This window comes from Xenia sp. Carnegie-2017, unplaced genomic scaffold (genome assembly GCF_021976095.1).
Source record: "Xenia sp. Carnegie-2017 unplaced genomic scaffold, XeniaSp_v1 HiC_scaffold_16, whole genome shotgun sequence".
In the NCBI taxonomy this organism is placed as follows: Eukaryota; Metazoa; Cnidaria; class Anthozoa; order Malacalcyonacea; family Xeniidae; genus Xenia; species Xenia sp. Carnegie-2017.
This window is the reverse complement of record NW_025813469.1, coordinates 898,281-911,262: the sequence shown is the minus strand read 5'-3', so window position 1 is coordinate 911,262 and position 12,982 is coordinate 898,281. Positions and strand designations below refer to the sequence as shown.

General features: G+C 36.3%; 3 protein-coding genes across 3 annotated transcripts; 1 reads left to right on the top strand and 2 right to left on the bottom strand.

The window, feature by feature from the left end:
• Window positions 1–9: 9 nt before the first annotated feature.
• On the bottom strand, window positions 10–6,709 carry LOC124437542 (putative sodium-coupled neutral amino acid transporter 7). Its single transcript, XM_046987502.1, has 8 exons — window positions 6,489–6,709; window positions 5,935–6,130; window positions 2,320–2,434; window positions 2,118–2,198; window positions 1,987–2,053; window positions 1,548–1,810; window positions 1,241–1,440; window positions 10–698 (listed from the first exon to the last, which is right to left on the bottom strand). Exons 2-8 carry the CDS (start codon window positions 5,972–5,974, stop codon window positions 541–543), a joined length of 924 nt encoding a protein of 307 aa, XP_046843458.1. The 5' UTR covers window positions 5,975–6,130; window positions 6,489–6,709; the 3' UTR covers window positions 10–540.
• Window positions 6,666–9,162, top strand: LOC124437540 (pre-mRNA-splicing factor CWC2-like). The gene is given in 8 exon segments (XM_046987501.1): window positions 6,666–7,700; window positions 7,772–7,946; window positions 8,088–8,120; window positions 8,122–8,263; window positions 8,362–8,436; window positions 8,521–8,610; window positions 8,689–8,862; window positions 8,951–9,162. Coding segments are annotated over 8 exon segments (1,257 nt in total). The 5' UTR covers window positions 6,666–7,216; the 3' UTR covers window positions 9,035–9,162.
• LOC124437539 (nuclear receptor coactivator 5-like) lies at window positions 9,055–12,906 on the bottom strand. The gene is given in 8 exon segments (XM_046987500.1): window positions 9,055–9,790; window positions 9,861–10,172; window positions 10,799–10,926; window positions 10,928–10,993; window positions 11,097–11,357; window positions 11,845–11,923; window positions 12,001–12,286; window positions 12,705–12,906. Coding segments are annotated over 7 exon segments (1,344 nt in total). The 5' UTR covers window positions 12,705–12,906; the 3' UTR covers window positions 9,055–9,578.
• Window positions 12,907–12,982: the final 76 nt, after the last annotated feature.

The window sequence follows — 12,982 nt, the reverse complement described above, 5'->3', positions numbered from 1 at the left end:
CAGAAGATCTTTGACTAAAATAACGGAACCTTTAATTAACTTATCACTCGACAACTATAGATTTATTTTTAGATTACAGGTTGTTTATGATAAGATCTCGTATCTCACTATGAACATTTTTTCAAGTCGTTTCACATCATACTATTCATGATGGAAAATTACCCAAGACCAAACAACAAATCAAAGAACAACATACGAAGCTTGGCAAAAGTAAGGCAAATTTTAAGTTGCCAAATTCGCCAGAAAGTAAACAAACTTGACTCATGTCTCAACTTGCTTACACATGATAATTCATATAATTTATAATTAGATTCAATGTCAAAAACAATTTTCTAATTTAATTTTATAGACAACCAGATCAACAAGGACGCAATGTGAAAAAACAACTTGCACAGTCCGACATTACCCGAGGAAAGTTCTCTTGTAAAAAAAACTTTAGGAAACGCTGAACACCACTCGAGTTATAAATCACACTTGGAAAACAATTGCTTGGAAGTCCACTAACCAATCGCTTCTCGTGATGAAATATTAGATGAAAAGCTATGATTTATGTTCAATATCATCCATAAGTGCTTGAGTTACAGTTTGCGCAAATAAAAAGGTTCCTATTACGACATAACATACGCCAATGATCAAACCTGCCGTCCTTTTCCTCTGTGATTCATATTCTTTCAACGCGATTTGAATCAAACATAAACCTATGATTAAAATATTCAATTTAAGACAGCAAAGAACATTGATTATTGTAAATGTGATTAGAACATTATGTTTTTATAATATAATCTCAGAAGTTTAGCTGGTAAAACATTTTCTTGATTTATGGTAGTTAAATATAATTAACATTGTAGATTCGTACATATAATATGACATATTATTGTGTGAAATAATAAACGTACTAATCCACAATGTAAATTATACTAATGTGAAATTAGAATGATTAAAAAGAACGAAGAGTAGCCCAACCAATCAATTTACATATACATACACACTAAACGAGATGTTGGAGGTCAACTTTCACAAATGAAAAATAATCTTTTATTGAAAAACATTTTTAAACTTTATGTTTTAATGACACTAGGCAAGACTATAGATAATGTCCACAGATCCATTACTGTTCAATAGATGAAATTTTCTACGTTGTGAGATGATAAACATAGGCTCGCAAAGCGTACACGCGAATAACAATAATCTACTTACTAGCTTAACAACCAACTCCAAAAACCTACATTATTTTCCTTACCAGGAAATGTAAAGATGAAATGGGCAGCGAAGCCTCCGACAACCGCAATAGCTTTACCAATAGTGGGAACAACTATAGCGAGAGCTAGACTTGAAAAGAACCATATAATTGATACGATAACTCTTCGTTTATTTTGCAAAGACTGGACCTGACCAAGTGACAATCGACGCAGTTTGATCCAGAGACCAAGAAACGCCGATCTACATCAAGTTTTCCATAAAATAACATTTCAATGAAAATCCATTGAACTATGAATTATAGTTTGTGCATGCGCAGTTACATCAAAATGTCAAACAGTGATATTTACCTTCCAACAAAATGGCAAATAGCATATGTACTGAATACAACAACGACAACAATTGCCCGAGCTGCTGTTGCTAAACCATCATCATGATTATAATTCAACAAAACGTCACTTTTAACATGGCTGCCAAATGTTAGAAAACCATAAACTCCAGTGATGGAGTAAATAACCGAACATATTAAAGTTGATAATATAGTCACGATGGCAAAACGTTTGAATGTGGGATTGTATAGCTCTGCGAGCACCGCTACGGACGTCACGTGACACTGGAAAATATAATGGCTAATTGGTGACACATATAGATGCCATGGATTATTTTAAGAGTGTGCGTAATGGAAAACTATTCTAAAAAAGTTTACATCAAGTACTACACAAACGTCTCCTAAGGTGATTGAACAAGTGTGATTTGTAACTACTTCATACTTCAGAATATCATCTCAACCTGAAATCCAAAGCAAATAACTGGAACAGCTGCGAACGCATTCACCACGTTAAACGGTTTTTGAGCACTACATTGAAATCAAACCATATATAAATATCTTGGCAACATTTGAGAAACGTTCAATTATTTACCTTTTATCGGCGTATTTTCCTGAATAAAATTGGACCATAACTATTACACTTACAATAAATGCCCCGAGTCCACCAAACATGCTAAAATATAAGTTGGACAAAAATATACACTTTTAAAATCATACACTTTTAAGAAAGGCCTAACTAAGTAACTATAAGGTAAAAACTTTTTCTTTAATGAATAGGAAGAGATGCTGCATACCTTGAGTAGCTTATTACTTTCAATTTCTTTGGAATACACAATGGCAAGACACATGTGCATGAAATGACGACAATTATAAAATCCCTTTTGAAATACCATCCGTGGTGATCAATAACTAGATATTAAACAGATAGGAAAAGATTGTTGAAAATTAGGATAGTTACTTTATGAGACCCTTCCTAAAGTGTATCAATATGTTGTTATAAACTAACACATGTAATACCTTCCTACTAAATCTTAGACATACTTAGCCATACACATACACTTAGACACTTAGTCATACATAGGACACCTAACCATACTTCCAAGTAGGACATCCATACGTAGTACCTTAGCCATACTGGACACCCCATACTTAGTATACTTGTATGGACACCTTAGTACTTAGCCATACGTAGGACACCTTAGCAATTTAGCCTGGACACCCAGACATTTAGCCATATAGACATGACATTTAATATGACACCAAGACATCACGATGTCACCAGACATACTTAACATGATCCATACCTGCCACATCATACTGGCATACAGTTACATGTTATAGTGTCACCAACCATGCCCCATGCGACCCTAGCTTAAGTATGTTAGTTACATGTCCCATACGTAGGCAGCCATCTCTACATATAGTGTTCTAAGCCACAGACACCCTTAAATATGGTACTTAGCCATACCACATATGCAGGACACTTAGCCAAATGGTTAAGCCATGCCAGCCATTACATGTTAATGTGCATAGGCAATGGTTTCCTAATATGGCCTTAGCCACATAGTATACCTAGGCTATGTGGACACCTTAACCATGCAACATATCATTTACAGCATAGTCATACCCAACCTATGCATGGTTAACCATACTTAACCATAGTGTAGACACCTGCCATACCTATATATGGTACTTTATGCTTATCCCATGCCACTTGACTGGTTACCTTATGTCAGCCTTACATAGATGTACTAGCCATACTAGGACACCTTAGTGCCATATGTGACACCTATTTGTATGACACATTGCATTTAGCCATACATAGCACCATGACATACTAGACATACATGGGACACCCAGACATTTGCCATACATAGGACACCTTAGATATTTACATACATAGACACCTTTAGACATATTACATACATAGTGTATACATGACATAGACATATTTAGCATAGACATATTTAGCCATACATAGGACACCTTAGACATATTTAGCCCATGTTACACATACTTAGGTTGTCTAAAGATGACTAAATATGTCTAAGGTGTCCTATGTATGGCTAAGTATGGTTAAGGTGTCCTATGTAGGGCTAAGTATGGTTAAGGTGTCCTATGTATGGCTAAGTATGTCTAAGGTGTCCCATGATGGCTAAGTATAGTTAAGGTGTACTATGTATGGCTAAGCATGTCTAAGGTGTCCCATGTATGGCTAAGCATGTCTAAGGTGTCCTATGTATGGCTAAGCATGGTTAAGGTGTACTATGTATGGCTAAGTATAAGGTGTCCCATGATGGCTAAGTGTCTAAGGTGTCCCATGTATGGCTAAGTATGTCTAAGGTGTCCCATGTATGGCTAAGTATGGTTAAGGTGTCCCATGATGGCTAAGCATGGTTAAGGTGTCCCAATGGCTAAGCATGTCTAAGGTGTCCTATGTATGGCTAAGCATGGTTAAGGTCTCCTATGTGATGGCTAAGCATGTCTAAGGTGTCCCATGTATGCCTGGTTAAGGTGTCCCACGATGGCTATGGTTAAGGTGTCCCACGTTGGCTGGCATGTCTAAGGTGTCCCATGTATGGCTAAGCATGGCTAAGGTGTCCTATGTATGGCTAAGTATGGTTAAGGTGTCCCACATGGCTAAGTATGTCTAAGGTGTCCTATGTATGCCTGGCATGGTTAAGGTGTCCAATGTAGGCTAAGCATGTCTAAGGTGTCCTGTATGGCTACATAGTTAAGGTGTCCCATGTATGGCTAAGGTGTCCTATGTATGGCTAAGTATAGTTAAGGTGTCCTATGCATGGTATCTATGTATGGCTACATGGTTAAGGTGTCACGATGGCTATGGTTAAGGTGTCTAATGGCTATGGTTAAGGTGTCCCACGATGGCTAAGCATGGTTAAGGTGTATGTCTATGGTTAAGGTGTCCCATGTATGGCTATGGTTAAGGTGTACATGTATGGCTAATGGTTAAGGTGTCCCATGTATGGTTGGCATGGTTAAGGTGTACCATGTATGGCTGGCATGGTTAAGGTGTCCCATGTATGGCTACATGTCACGTGTCCTGTATGGCTGGCATGGTTAAGGTGTATATGTATGGCTGGCATGGTTAAGGTGTCCCATGTATGGCCATGGTTAAGGTGTCCCACGATGGCTACATGGTTAAGGTGTCCCATGTATGGCTAAGCATGGTTAAGGTGTCCCATGTATGCTGGCATGGTTAAGGTGTCCCTAATGTCTATGGCCCATGTATGCATGGTTAAGGTGTCCCACGATGGCTAAGCATGGTTAAGGTGTCCCACGATGGCTAAGCATGGTTAAGGTGTCCCATGATGGCTGGCATGGTTAAGGTGTACTGTATGGCTAAGCATGGTTAAGGTGTCCTATGTATGGCTAAGTATGGTTAAGGTGTACTATGTATGGCTAAGTATGGTTAAGGTGTCCTATGTATGGTTAATAGTTAAGGTGTCCTATGTATGGCTAAGTATGGTTAAGGTGTCCCATGTATGGCTAATAGTTAAGGTGTCCCATGTATGGCTAAGTATGGCTAAGGTGTCCTATGTATGGCTAAGTATGTCTAAGGTGTCCTATGTATGGCTAAGTATGGTTAAGGTGTCCCACGATGGCTAAGCATGTCTAAGGTGTCCTATGTATGGCTAAGTATGGTTAAGGTGTCCCATGTATGGCTAAGTATGGTTAAGGTGTCCCATGTATGGCTAAGTATGGTTAAGGTGTCCCATGTATGGCTAAGTATGGTTAAGGTGTCCTATGTATGGCTAAGTATGGTTAAGGTGTCTTATGTATGGCTAAGTATGTCTAAGGTGTCCTATGTATGTCTACGTATGGTTAAGGTGTCCTATGTATGGCTAAGTATGTCTACGGTGTCCTATGTATGGCTAAGTATGGCTAAGATTGTGTAGGAAGGTATTACATGTGTTAGTTTATAACAACATACTGATACATTTCAGGAAGGGTCAGATAACTGGCAAAATCAATGATCATCAATGTAAGGGACCATCATAGCCCACAAATAATATTTACCACCTTAACTTACAAACATTACAAATACGTATGCAGTGAGTGCATATGGTGTTGTAACCATATATGTGACTTTTTTTACTAGATTTTGCTGGTTGAGCCTAAACACCCCCCTTATCTGAACTTTACAACTACATAAATAAGGTGGGAGAGTTTAAGTTTATCAGACCATATCTTGTAAAAAAATTGAATATATGTATGGCCACACTGTACCTGTGTTAGAAGGGTTAAAAGAGGTGGGACCATGGGAGTGATCAATATAGATCAATTCAGTCCTTCCAAAAATAAAAATTCTCCACAGTCCAAGATGATCAGTAAACACATACAAGCAGTTAAAATGTGTTGAAATTTTTTGACTAATCATTTTATACCTTTTGTTAGCTGGTCTCCAATGATAATAAGATATGACATCACTACCAAACATGTAAAGTACTACAACAGCCTGACAAATAATCTGAGCAGCTGGACCACAGAACGCATGACTGTATCCTGGTAATTTGCTGTTAGCCTCACTTGACCACAATATCCAAGTATAAAGAATGCTCCAAGAATGAGAACGATTAAAACCTATTAGAAATATTCCATATTCCATATGATATAGTGGAAAGATAAAATAACAACACTTCTGGTTTTATATTTCAGCTAAGAAACATTGAATGAATAATTTATTTCAATATGGACACTATCAAACTATTTGTCAAATCAACAAAATACAGCAACTGGCAACATATAAGCTGTATCATAATAATTTTTAAATATCCATCATATCAATGTATCACAAAATTTAAAATAGAAACTCTACATCAAAAATTATAGGAGTGGCCTACATGAAGTACCGCGATGACTGATTGTTTAAGTGAGTAGTATTCTAGTTCCAAAAAAACCCAATAATTACAATTTATATATAAAAATCAACACAACTTACAGTTTGAACTGCTAAGGCATGTGGAACTCCACCAGTTTTTCCATAAGCTTCTGGAAATGCTAACATACCAGCACCTAAGGCAGCATTTGTAACTACAAACACAGCTCGGGCAATAGGAAGTTCAGGCTCACCCATCGAGTTTATGGAAGGCGATGTTGTAGATGTGCTTAGTCGCTGTCTCATTTTTGAATTATTTACAGCGTATGGTATTTGAATAGTATCTCTGTTTTCATCATTAATTTCACCACATGAAAGCAGCAACGACCTTTCACTTTCCTCAGACATTTGTCTTGAGTTACTTCCTCTTATTTATTGCATTCACAGTTCGGATACGAGCAGTTCGTTGAAGGTTCCAAACGGAAAAGCACGTACAGTTTAATCCAGTTACAAAGAAAAGATCATCTTCGTTGAACCACCGGAAAGACTCGGACATTAATTTGATCTAAAAGAAGAATTTAAAGATTTATAAAAAGCTGTTTTTTACAGCATGGAACGTATTTATTTTATAAATTTCTTTTTTAGACATCTTTCAGTCTAGTTCACGCAACACAAATAAAGGAAATTTTATTTTCTTGTGTACGTTCATACGAATCACTAAAAAATAATGACATGAAGTATTCGCCATACTTGTTATCATAATTACTAAAAGTTTAGTCAAAATTTTCGTACAACTACTAAACTTTAGCCGTCGAAACGAAAGATTAGCCCGTCGAAACAAGTTGACTTATATGATGACAGATCAGTCGTATAGCCTAAATGCTAATCATTACTTTAATAATACTGGAAATGGCAACGAAAACCTTGCATCACAAAGCAGTTTGTACAATACTTGGTATCAAACGTCTGGAACGTACGAAGAACGAAGCTGCTGGCGTAAACTTTATGACTACAATTCAGGGTACTGGTATTATCAAAACCTATTAAACAACACAACACAATGGGAGAAACCAGATGGTTGGGACTTATGGCCCATTAATGGAGCTCAAACACCCAATGATGAAGACAAAGATAATAAATCGTGTCTTTCTATATTTCGCAAAACATCAGAAGAGCTGGAACAAAAAAATCAAGAATATGTAAAGCGCAAAGCAAGACGACAAGTCAATCCAGAGGAAGCAAAAAATTTACACTGGAGACCAGAGGGAGCCAATGAGTACAACATATGGTATGACAAATGGATTGGTGATCATTGGAAGGGAATGAAGGATGATGGTATGATAACATTTAAACATTCAAATGATGGAATGAAGGGATATGAAAGGATCATAATGTCATTGTTTTAGGTCCAGCAGAGACAAGATGCATCATCAGCAAGGATGCTGGTTTCACTAAGGCAAATCTTCTTGACCCAAACAGAAAGAAAACATATTTTTGCATCTTTTTTGCTCGAGGATGTTGTCAACATGGTTCGGAATGTGGCTACTACCACCTTGTACCAACTGACAAAGATGCAAAAAGGTATGGAATATGTAATAGTTACGTTAATTTTATGCACATGGTTGTAGAGTTCATGACATTTAAGCTTTGAGTACATGTCAATATATGTTGTTTTGACACGATAGCTGAATTCTGTTTAAAGTTTGAACCATTTATCAACAGAATCAACATGATACATGATGTGTTTGGAAGGAACGCATAGGTTACACAGTGACAATATGGGTGGAGTGGGATCATTTGAAAATGATTGTCGAACACTGTATGTTGGTCGTTTGGGAAGTCACAAAGAACTAGAGAATGTCTTATGGAAAGAATTTGGAGAATGGGGTGAAATTGAGGTAGAAAGCTTTTTTCTAATCATGAATTGCGGTTGAACCTCTTGATTGTTATGCGTTGTTAATCCCTAAGTGATCATTGTGTAATCTTTTGTCAACAGGATATACGTGTCATCACTAGGCGTCAGATAGCATTTGTAAGATACAAGAACAGAATTAACTGTGAATTTGCAAAGGTTTGTGCCAACAACATTTCTTCTAAAGGTTTTCATGACAAACTTCATGAAAAAATAACAAATAAGTAGTATCTGTTACATTAGATTGCTATGTCAGATCAAAGACTGGAGGGTCAGGAAGTGTTAAATGTGAGATGGGCTTATGATGATCCTAATCCCAAAGCAAGAAAACAGGTAGAACACGACAAATTAGATGAAAAAAGATCAATGTAAGCAATACACAATATATTGCATTAATTATCTACATTGCAGAAAACGGAAGATATTCGAGATGCGATGCGTACAGCAATATTTGAAAAACTAGAAGAGGAAGAACCACAACCAAAACGTCTCTGTAGTACTGGTATAATTGGTACTTATCCTAATACGGATGATCAATATCCTGACTCAGCAGCCGGGCCTTTAACTAAGGAATATTATGAGAGGGTAAAATAATACTCTTGATTTCTAGCTTCATTTACAAATGCCCCTCTTTTCTCATAATTCAAGTCTCCTCAACATTTCATTTTTTCAGGAACAGATATTACAAGAGGTCAAAGAAAATTGTAGTAGATTAGATGATGCATTCAAAAGACTGGAATCTAACACTTGCACATAAAATATCACTGCTAAAAAAAGTTATATAATAACACTACTACTTCATTTAATGAGAAATTTGTAAGAGTAGATGTATTTCCACTGGTTACTAAATATACATTCTCTTCATTTAAACTTTTACATATAAAACATCAGTTTACAATTTTTTAAATAGATAAAAGATAATTCACAAACAAGAAGGGGGTATTCACATCAATATCTTGAAGGGGGTAAATACCCAGAGGGATAACTGGGATGATAACCACCACGACTGGGTGGAAGATAATGAGGATATGATTGAGTACTAGCTTGTTGTGTCATTGGTATACTTTGAGATGGATTCTGATAGCGAGACCAAGCTTGAGGAGCTGTATGACCATAACCTCCATACGGTGGAAGTCCATCAGAAGTGGTTGCATTAACTGCAGAATAAGGTTGGTTTGCAGGAGATGATTTAGTGGCTAGCACACCAGGCACGCTATTAAAAGCTGTCGAACTTTGATCCGAAGATGTACTGCGCAAATTTGACAGCACTTTTCCAATGACATTACTTGATGGATATTTGTTCAGGCCCGTAGTAGGTGCCTGAAAAGCATTCGATGCACTGTTTGAAGGAGTAAGTACTGGAAGCGAGGGCTTGAGCTGGCAGTAGTTTCGTTAGTTACTTCTTTGCTCTCTACTTTCAGCTTGCTACCTGGATTGAGAATGCTCAAAATCTTTGCTTGAAGTTCAGCTTGTTGTAAAGCAATTGACTGAGGATCAGAACTGAAAGTAGCTCCTAAAAAAAATAAACATTTCATCTCAGTCGACAACATTCAATCGATATTTTAATTTTAAATTTCACTCACCAGTAGAAGATGGAGGTGTTCGTCCTTCTTTTTTAAGCAAATCATTACGAATTTTTGTAAACTCATCAATAACTAAAGTGTACTCATCTATAGTTAGAGGTCGACCATCTGCAGCAATGTTCAGCAATGTGCTAACAGCTCGAGTATATGGTGATGGTACAACTGAGCTGACTCCACCTGAGAAACCCTTCTTTGGTGTTAAAGGGTCAACCACAGGTGGCCGAAGTTCTCGATCTCGAAGTGCCTGCATATATGTATCAAAATTACGGCTCACAAGAAGAATTGCATCCTCTAAAGGCATATTTCTGTGTTCTGAAGAAGATTGAAGAAAAATTTGATAGTAATAATGCTTTTACACTGAAAACTGCCATGTTTGCAAATTAAACATCCTTTAGTGCTGGACATTTTTTGATCAATTTAACACATTAACTCCTTACCAACAAATATTGGGTTGTTCCTCATGAAACTTACTTCAAATATGAATAAAGCAATGATCAGAGTACGTTAATAAAATTGATGAAAAAGTTTGATCAGTGCTCGAACCAAAAAAGCCAAAAATCTTCCTGGATTTCTCAAAAAAAAATACAAATTGTTGATCCAACATTTATACTTCTTTACGTCACCACTTTCTTCCAAAAATGTCATTCCACAACAAAAAACAAAATGTTGATTTGAAAAATGAAAAAAGTTGTTGAAAAAGTCCAGATGCAAATGGAAGAAAAAAATGCATCAAAAAGAAAAAACTGAAAAGTTTGCTGCAAGAATAATGCTGCACAGCCACAAGATGGTGAGCAATATTTATGCAAATTGTTAACGCCACATAGATAAGAAAATTGATAATATGAACTTGAATTCATTGAAATAAGACTTCAGAAAGCCAGTTGCTTCATATTACTAACGACAACACCTGCATAAATACAAAAATATATAATGATTACCTTGTTGTTTTCCATGCAAGATGTGCACTGTTACTGAACGATGTACTTCATGTTGGCTACTAATAATAATCCCAAACAATACACCACGCTTTGCTGCATCTTCCAACTCATCAAGCAAAGGAATTGTCTCGGTAAGTGCACTCCACAACTAAACCATGAGATTTTAATTTCTTTTCAACTGACTCGGCATAAGCCCTGTAAACAAAACAAAAATAAACGTTTTATTACCCTTAAAAACACAATCAAAAGATAACTATGAAACCTAAAAATTAACACAATACTTATTCAATCAACATACATTTGTTGTTTGTGGATTATAATTATCTCACAGTCGATTGGGGCTTCTACAGGTTTACCAACAGCAGGAGGAGGGTAGGGTTTGTGAGACATTGGAGAAAATTCATATTCTGGTCTAGACTTCTTAGGAGGAATTTCATCATAATGGCGATGTCCAGAAGAATCTGGGTTTTCATCGCGATATCGATCCCTTGCTTCTCTATAGCCAGGTATTGATAACGGATCATTACTAGACCTTCTTCTTGGTGACAATGAATGATCCCTGGCATTTTTTAAAATAATTAAAAACACACAGAAATAAATTCATGATATATATTAAAATACATTGACATGGACAATACAAGTTCATGCAATGTAAAAAATGTTAAGTTATGTTTATTAACAAAAAACAATAAGCAGCAATACTTATGAAGCGTACTCTCCATTCTACAATAACTCTGTCAAAAAATTATCACAACAATGTCGATGCCAGTCTAAACATAACAAGGCTGCTGTTGTATATTTAATGTTTCTTAGACTAAATTTACTCAAACACTATCCTACAGTAAATATTACCACAACATGTTTGAAAGATGACTGACAGACCACCCATTAAAGTTAAGGCTGGACTGCTAATAATTCCATCAATTTTATGTAGCACTTGTGTGAAAATTAGTAAGCTTAGAAACAGAGCTTACAAATGGCAAAACAAGTGCATTTGCTGTAATAAAATACCAATAGCAAACAAAACGACAAAATAATTGCCTTACCGTGGACCTCTGTCTCTAGACATATGTGAGGATGGCCTTCGCTTCTCTGCTTTTCGTCTGTCCCCAGCTAAATTCACATCTAAAGAAAAATATATGGCTAAGTCAATTAATAAAATCAGTATTATTTTTTTCAAATCAATTTCTACAATTACATACCAACTTTTTTCCCTTTAATTGTAGTTCCATGTTCTTTCGTCACTGCTTCGTCTGCACTACTTTCTTTTTCATATTGAACAAAGCCAAAACCATTATGCACTGAGCATCCTATAACACGACCATGTTTTGCAAATATATTCTCAAACTCCTCACGAGAAAGATCTTCTGTGTTAAGATTCCCCACAAATATCCGACATCGAATGGATTTGCTGTCATTGCGATTTGTGCTATTTGGTCTACTCAAGTCTCTATCATCCCATTTCTCATCTCGCTTGTCTGAGCTCATCTGTTATAAACCAATAATGCTACATAAAAACCCCACAAGGATGAGAAAATTCCATGAGACAAATTTTCATTTGTCTATCTGCCTTTCCAAATGAACAATGTTGAGTGAGAAGATGGCAAAGAAATACAGGCCACATAAATTCTTAAATTTGATGTCCAGTCCACGGATAAGAAATAAAAACCACACACATTTTTTTGAATCTCAGAAACGAAAGTATGCATTTAAGTATGATAAGACCATGTGAAGTATTGACCCAAATATTTCATGTACACATTTCAGTGTCAGTAAGTATCATGCTGTGAATTTCATTCTTTTCAATATGATATTAGACCCAGTCAGATCCACGTGCAAAGCCTTAATTTTCAAAATGAAAAACCTTTGTTATTTGCATGCACAAATACACTTTGTCCTTTCTTACCGTCGTGTAATTACTCTTTCATGAAAAGTATAACATTCGTGAGACAAAGACACGCTAAGGCAATAAGTGCTGCACACAAAACAAAACTATTTCATTGACTATCGACTTCATGACAAAGATGGTGGCTGTGTACTAAGCACATTTCACGCATGCGTATTGCGCAGGTGTCATCGCTAAGATCCATGGTATTAATCTTCATTTCCAGTACCTAAGCGCATGGCCAATATACCAGATTTTCATAATTTTAGCAAAAATTTTTTTTCAACCATCTAAAGATA

Excerpts from the sequence above, each read along its gene's own strand:
- LOC124437542 (XM_046987502.1), bottom strand. The coding sequence starts at position 5,974 with ATGTCATATCTTATTATCATTGGAGACCAGCTAACAAAAG. Across the intron at positions 2,199-2,319 it reads AAAGTAATAAGCTACTCAAG|CATGTTTGGTGGACTCGGGG; the intron begins GTATGCAGCATC and ends CTTATATTTTAG. Across the intron at positions 699-1,240 it reads TTTCATCTTTACATTTCCTG|GTTTATGTTTGATTCAAATC; the intron begins GTAAGGAAAATA and ends TTTTAATCATAG.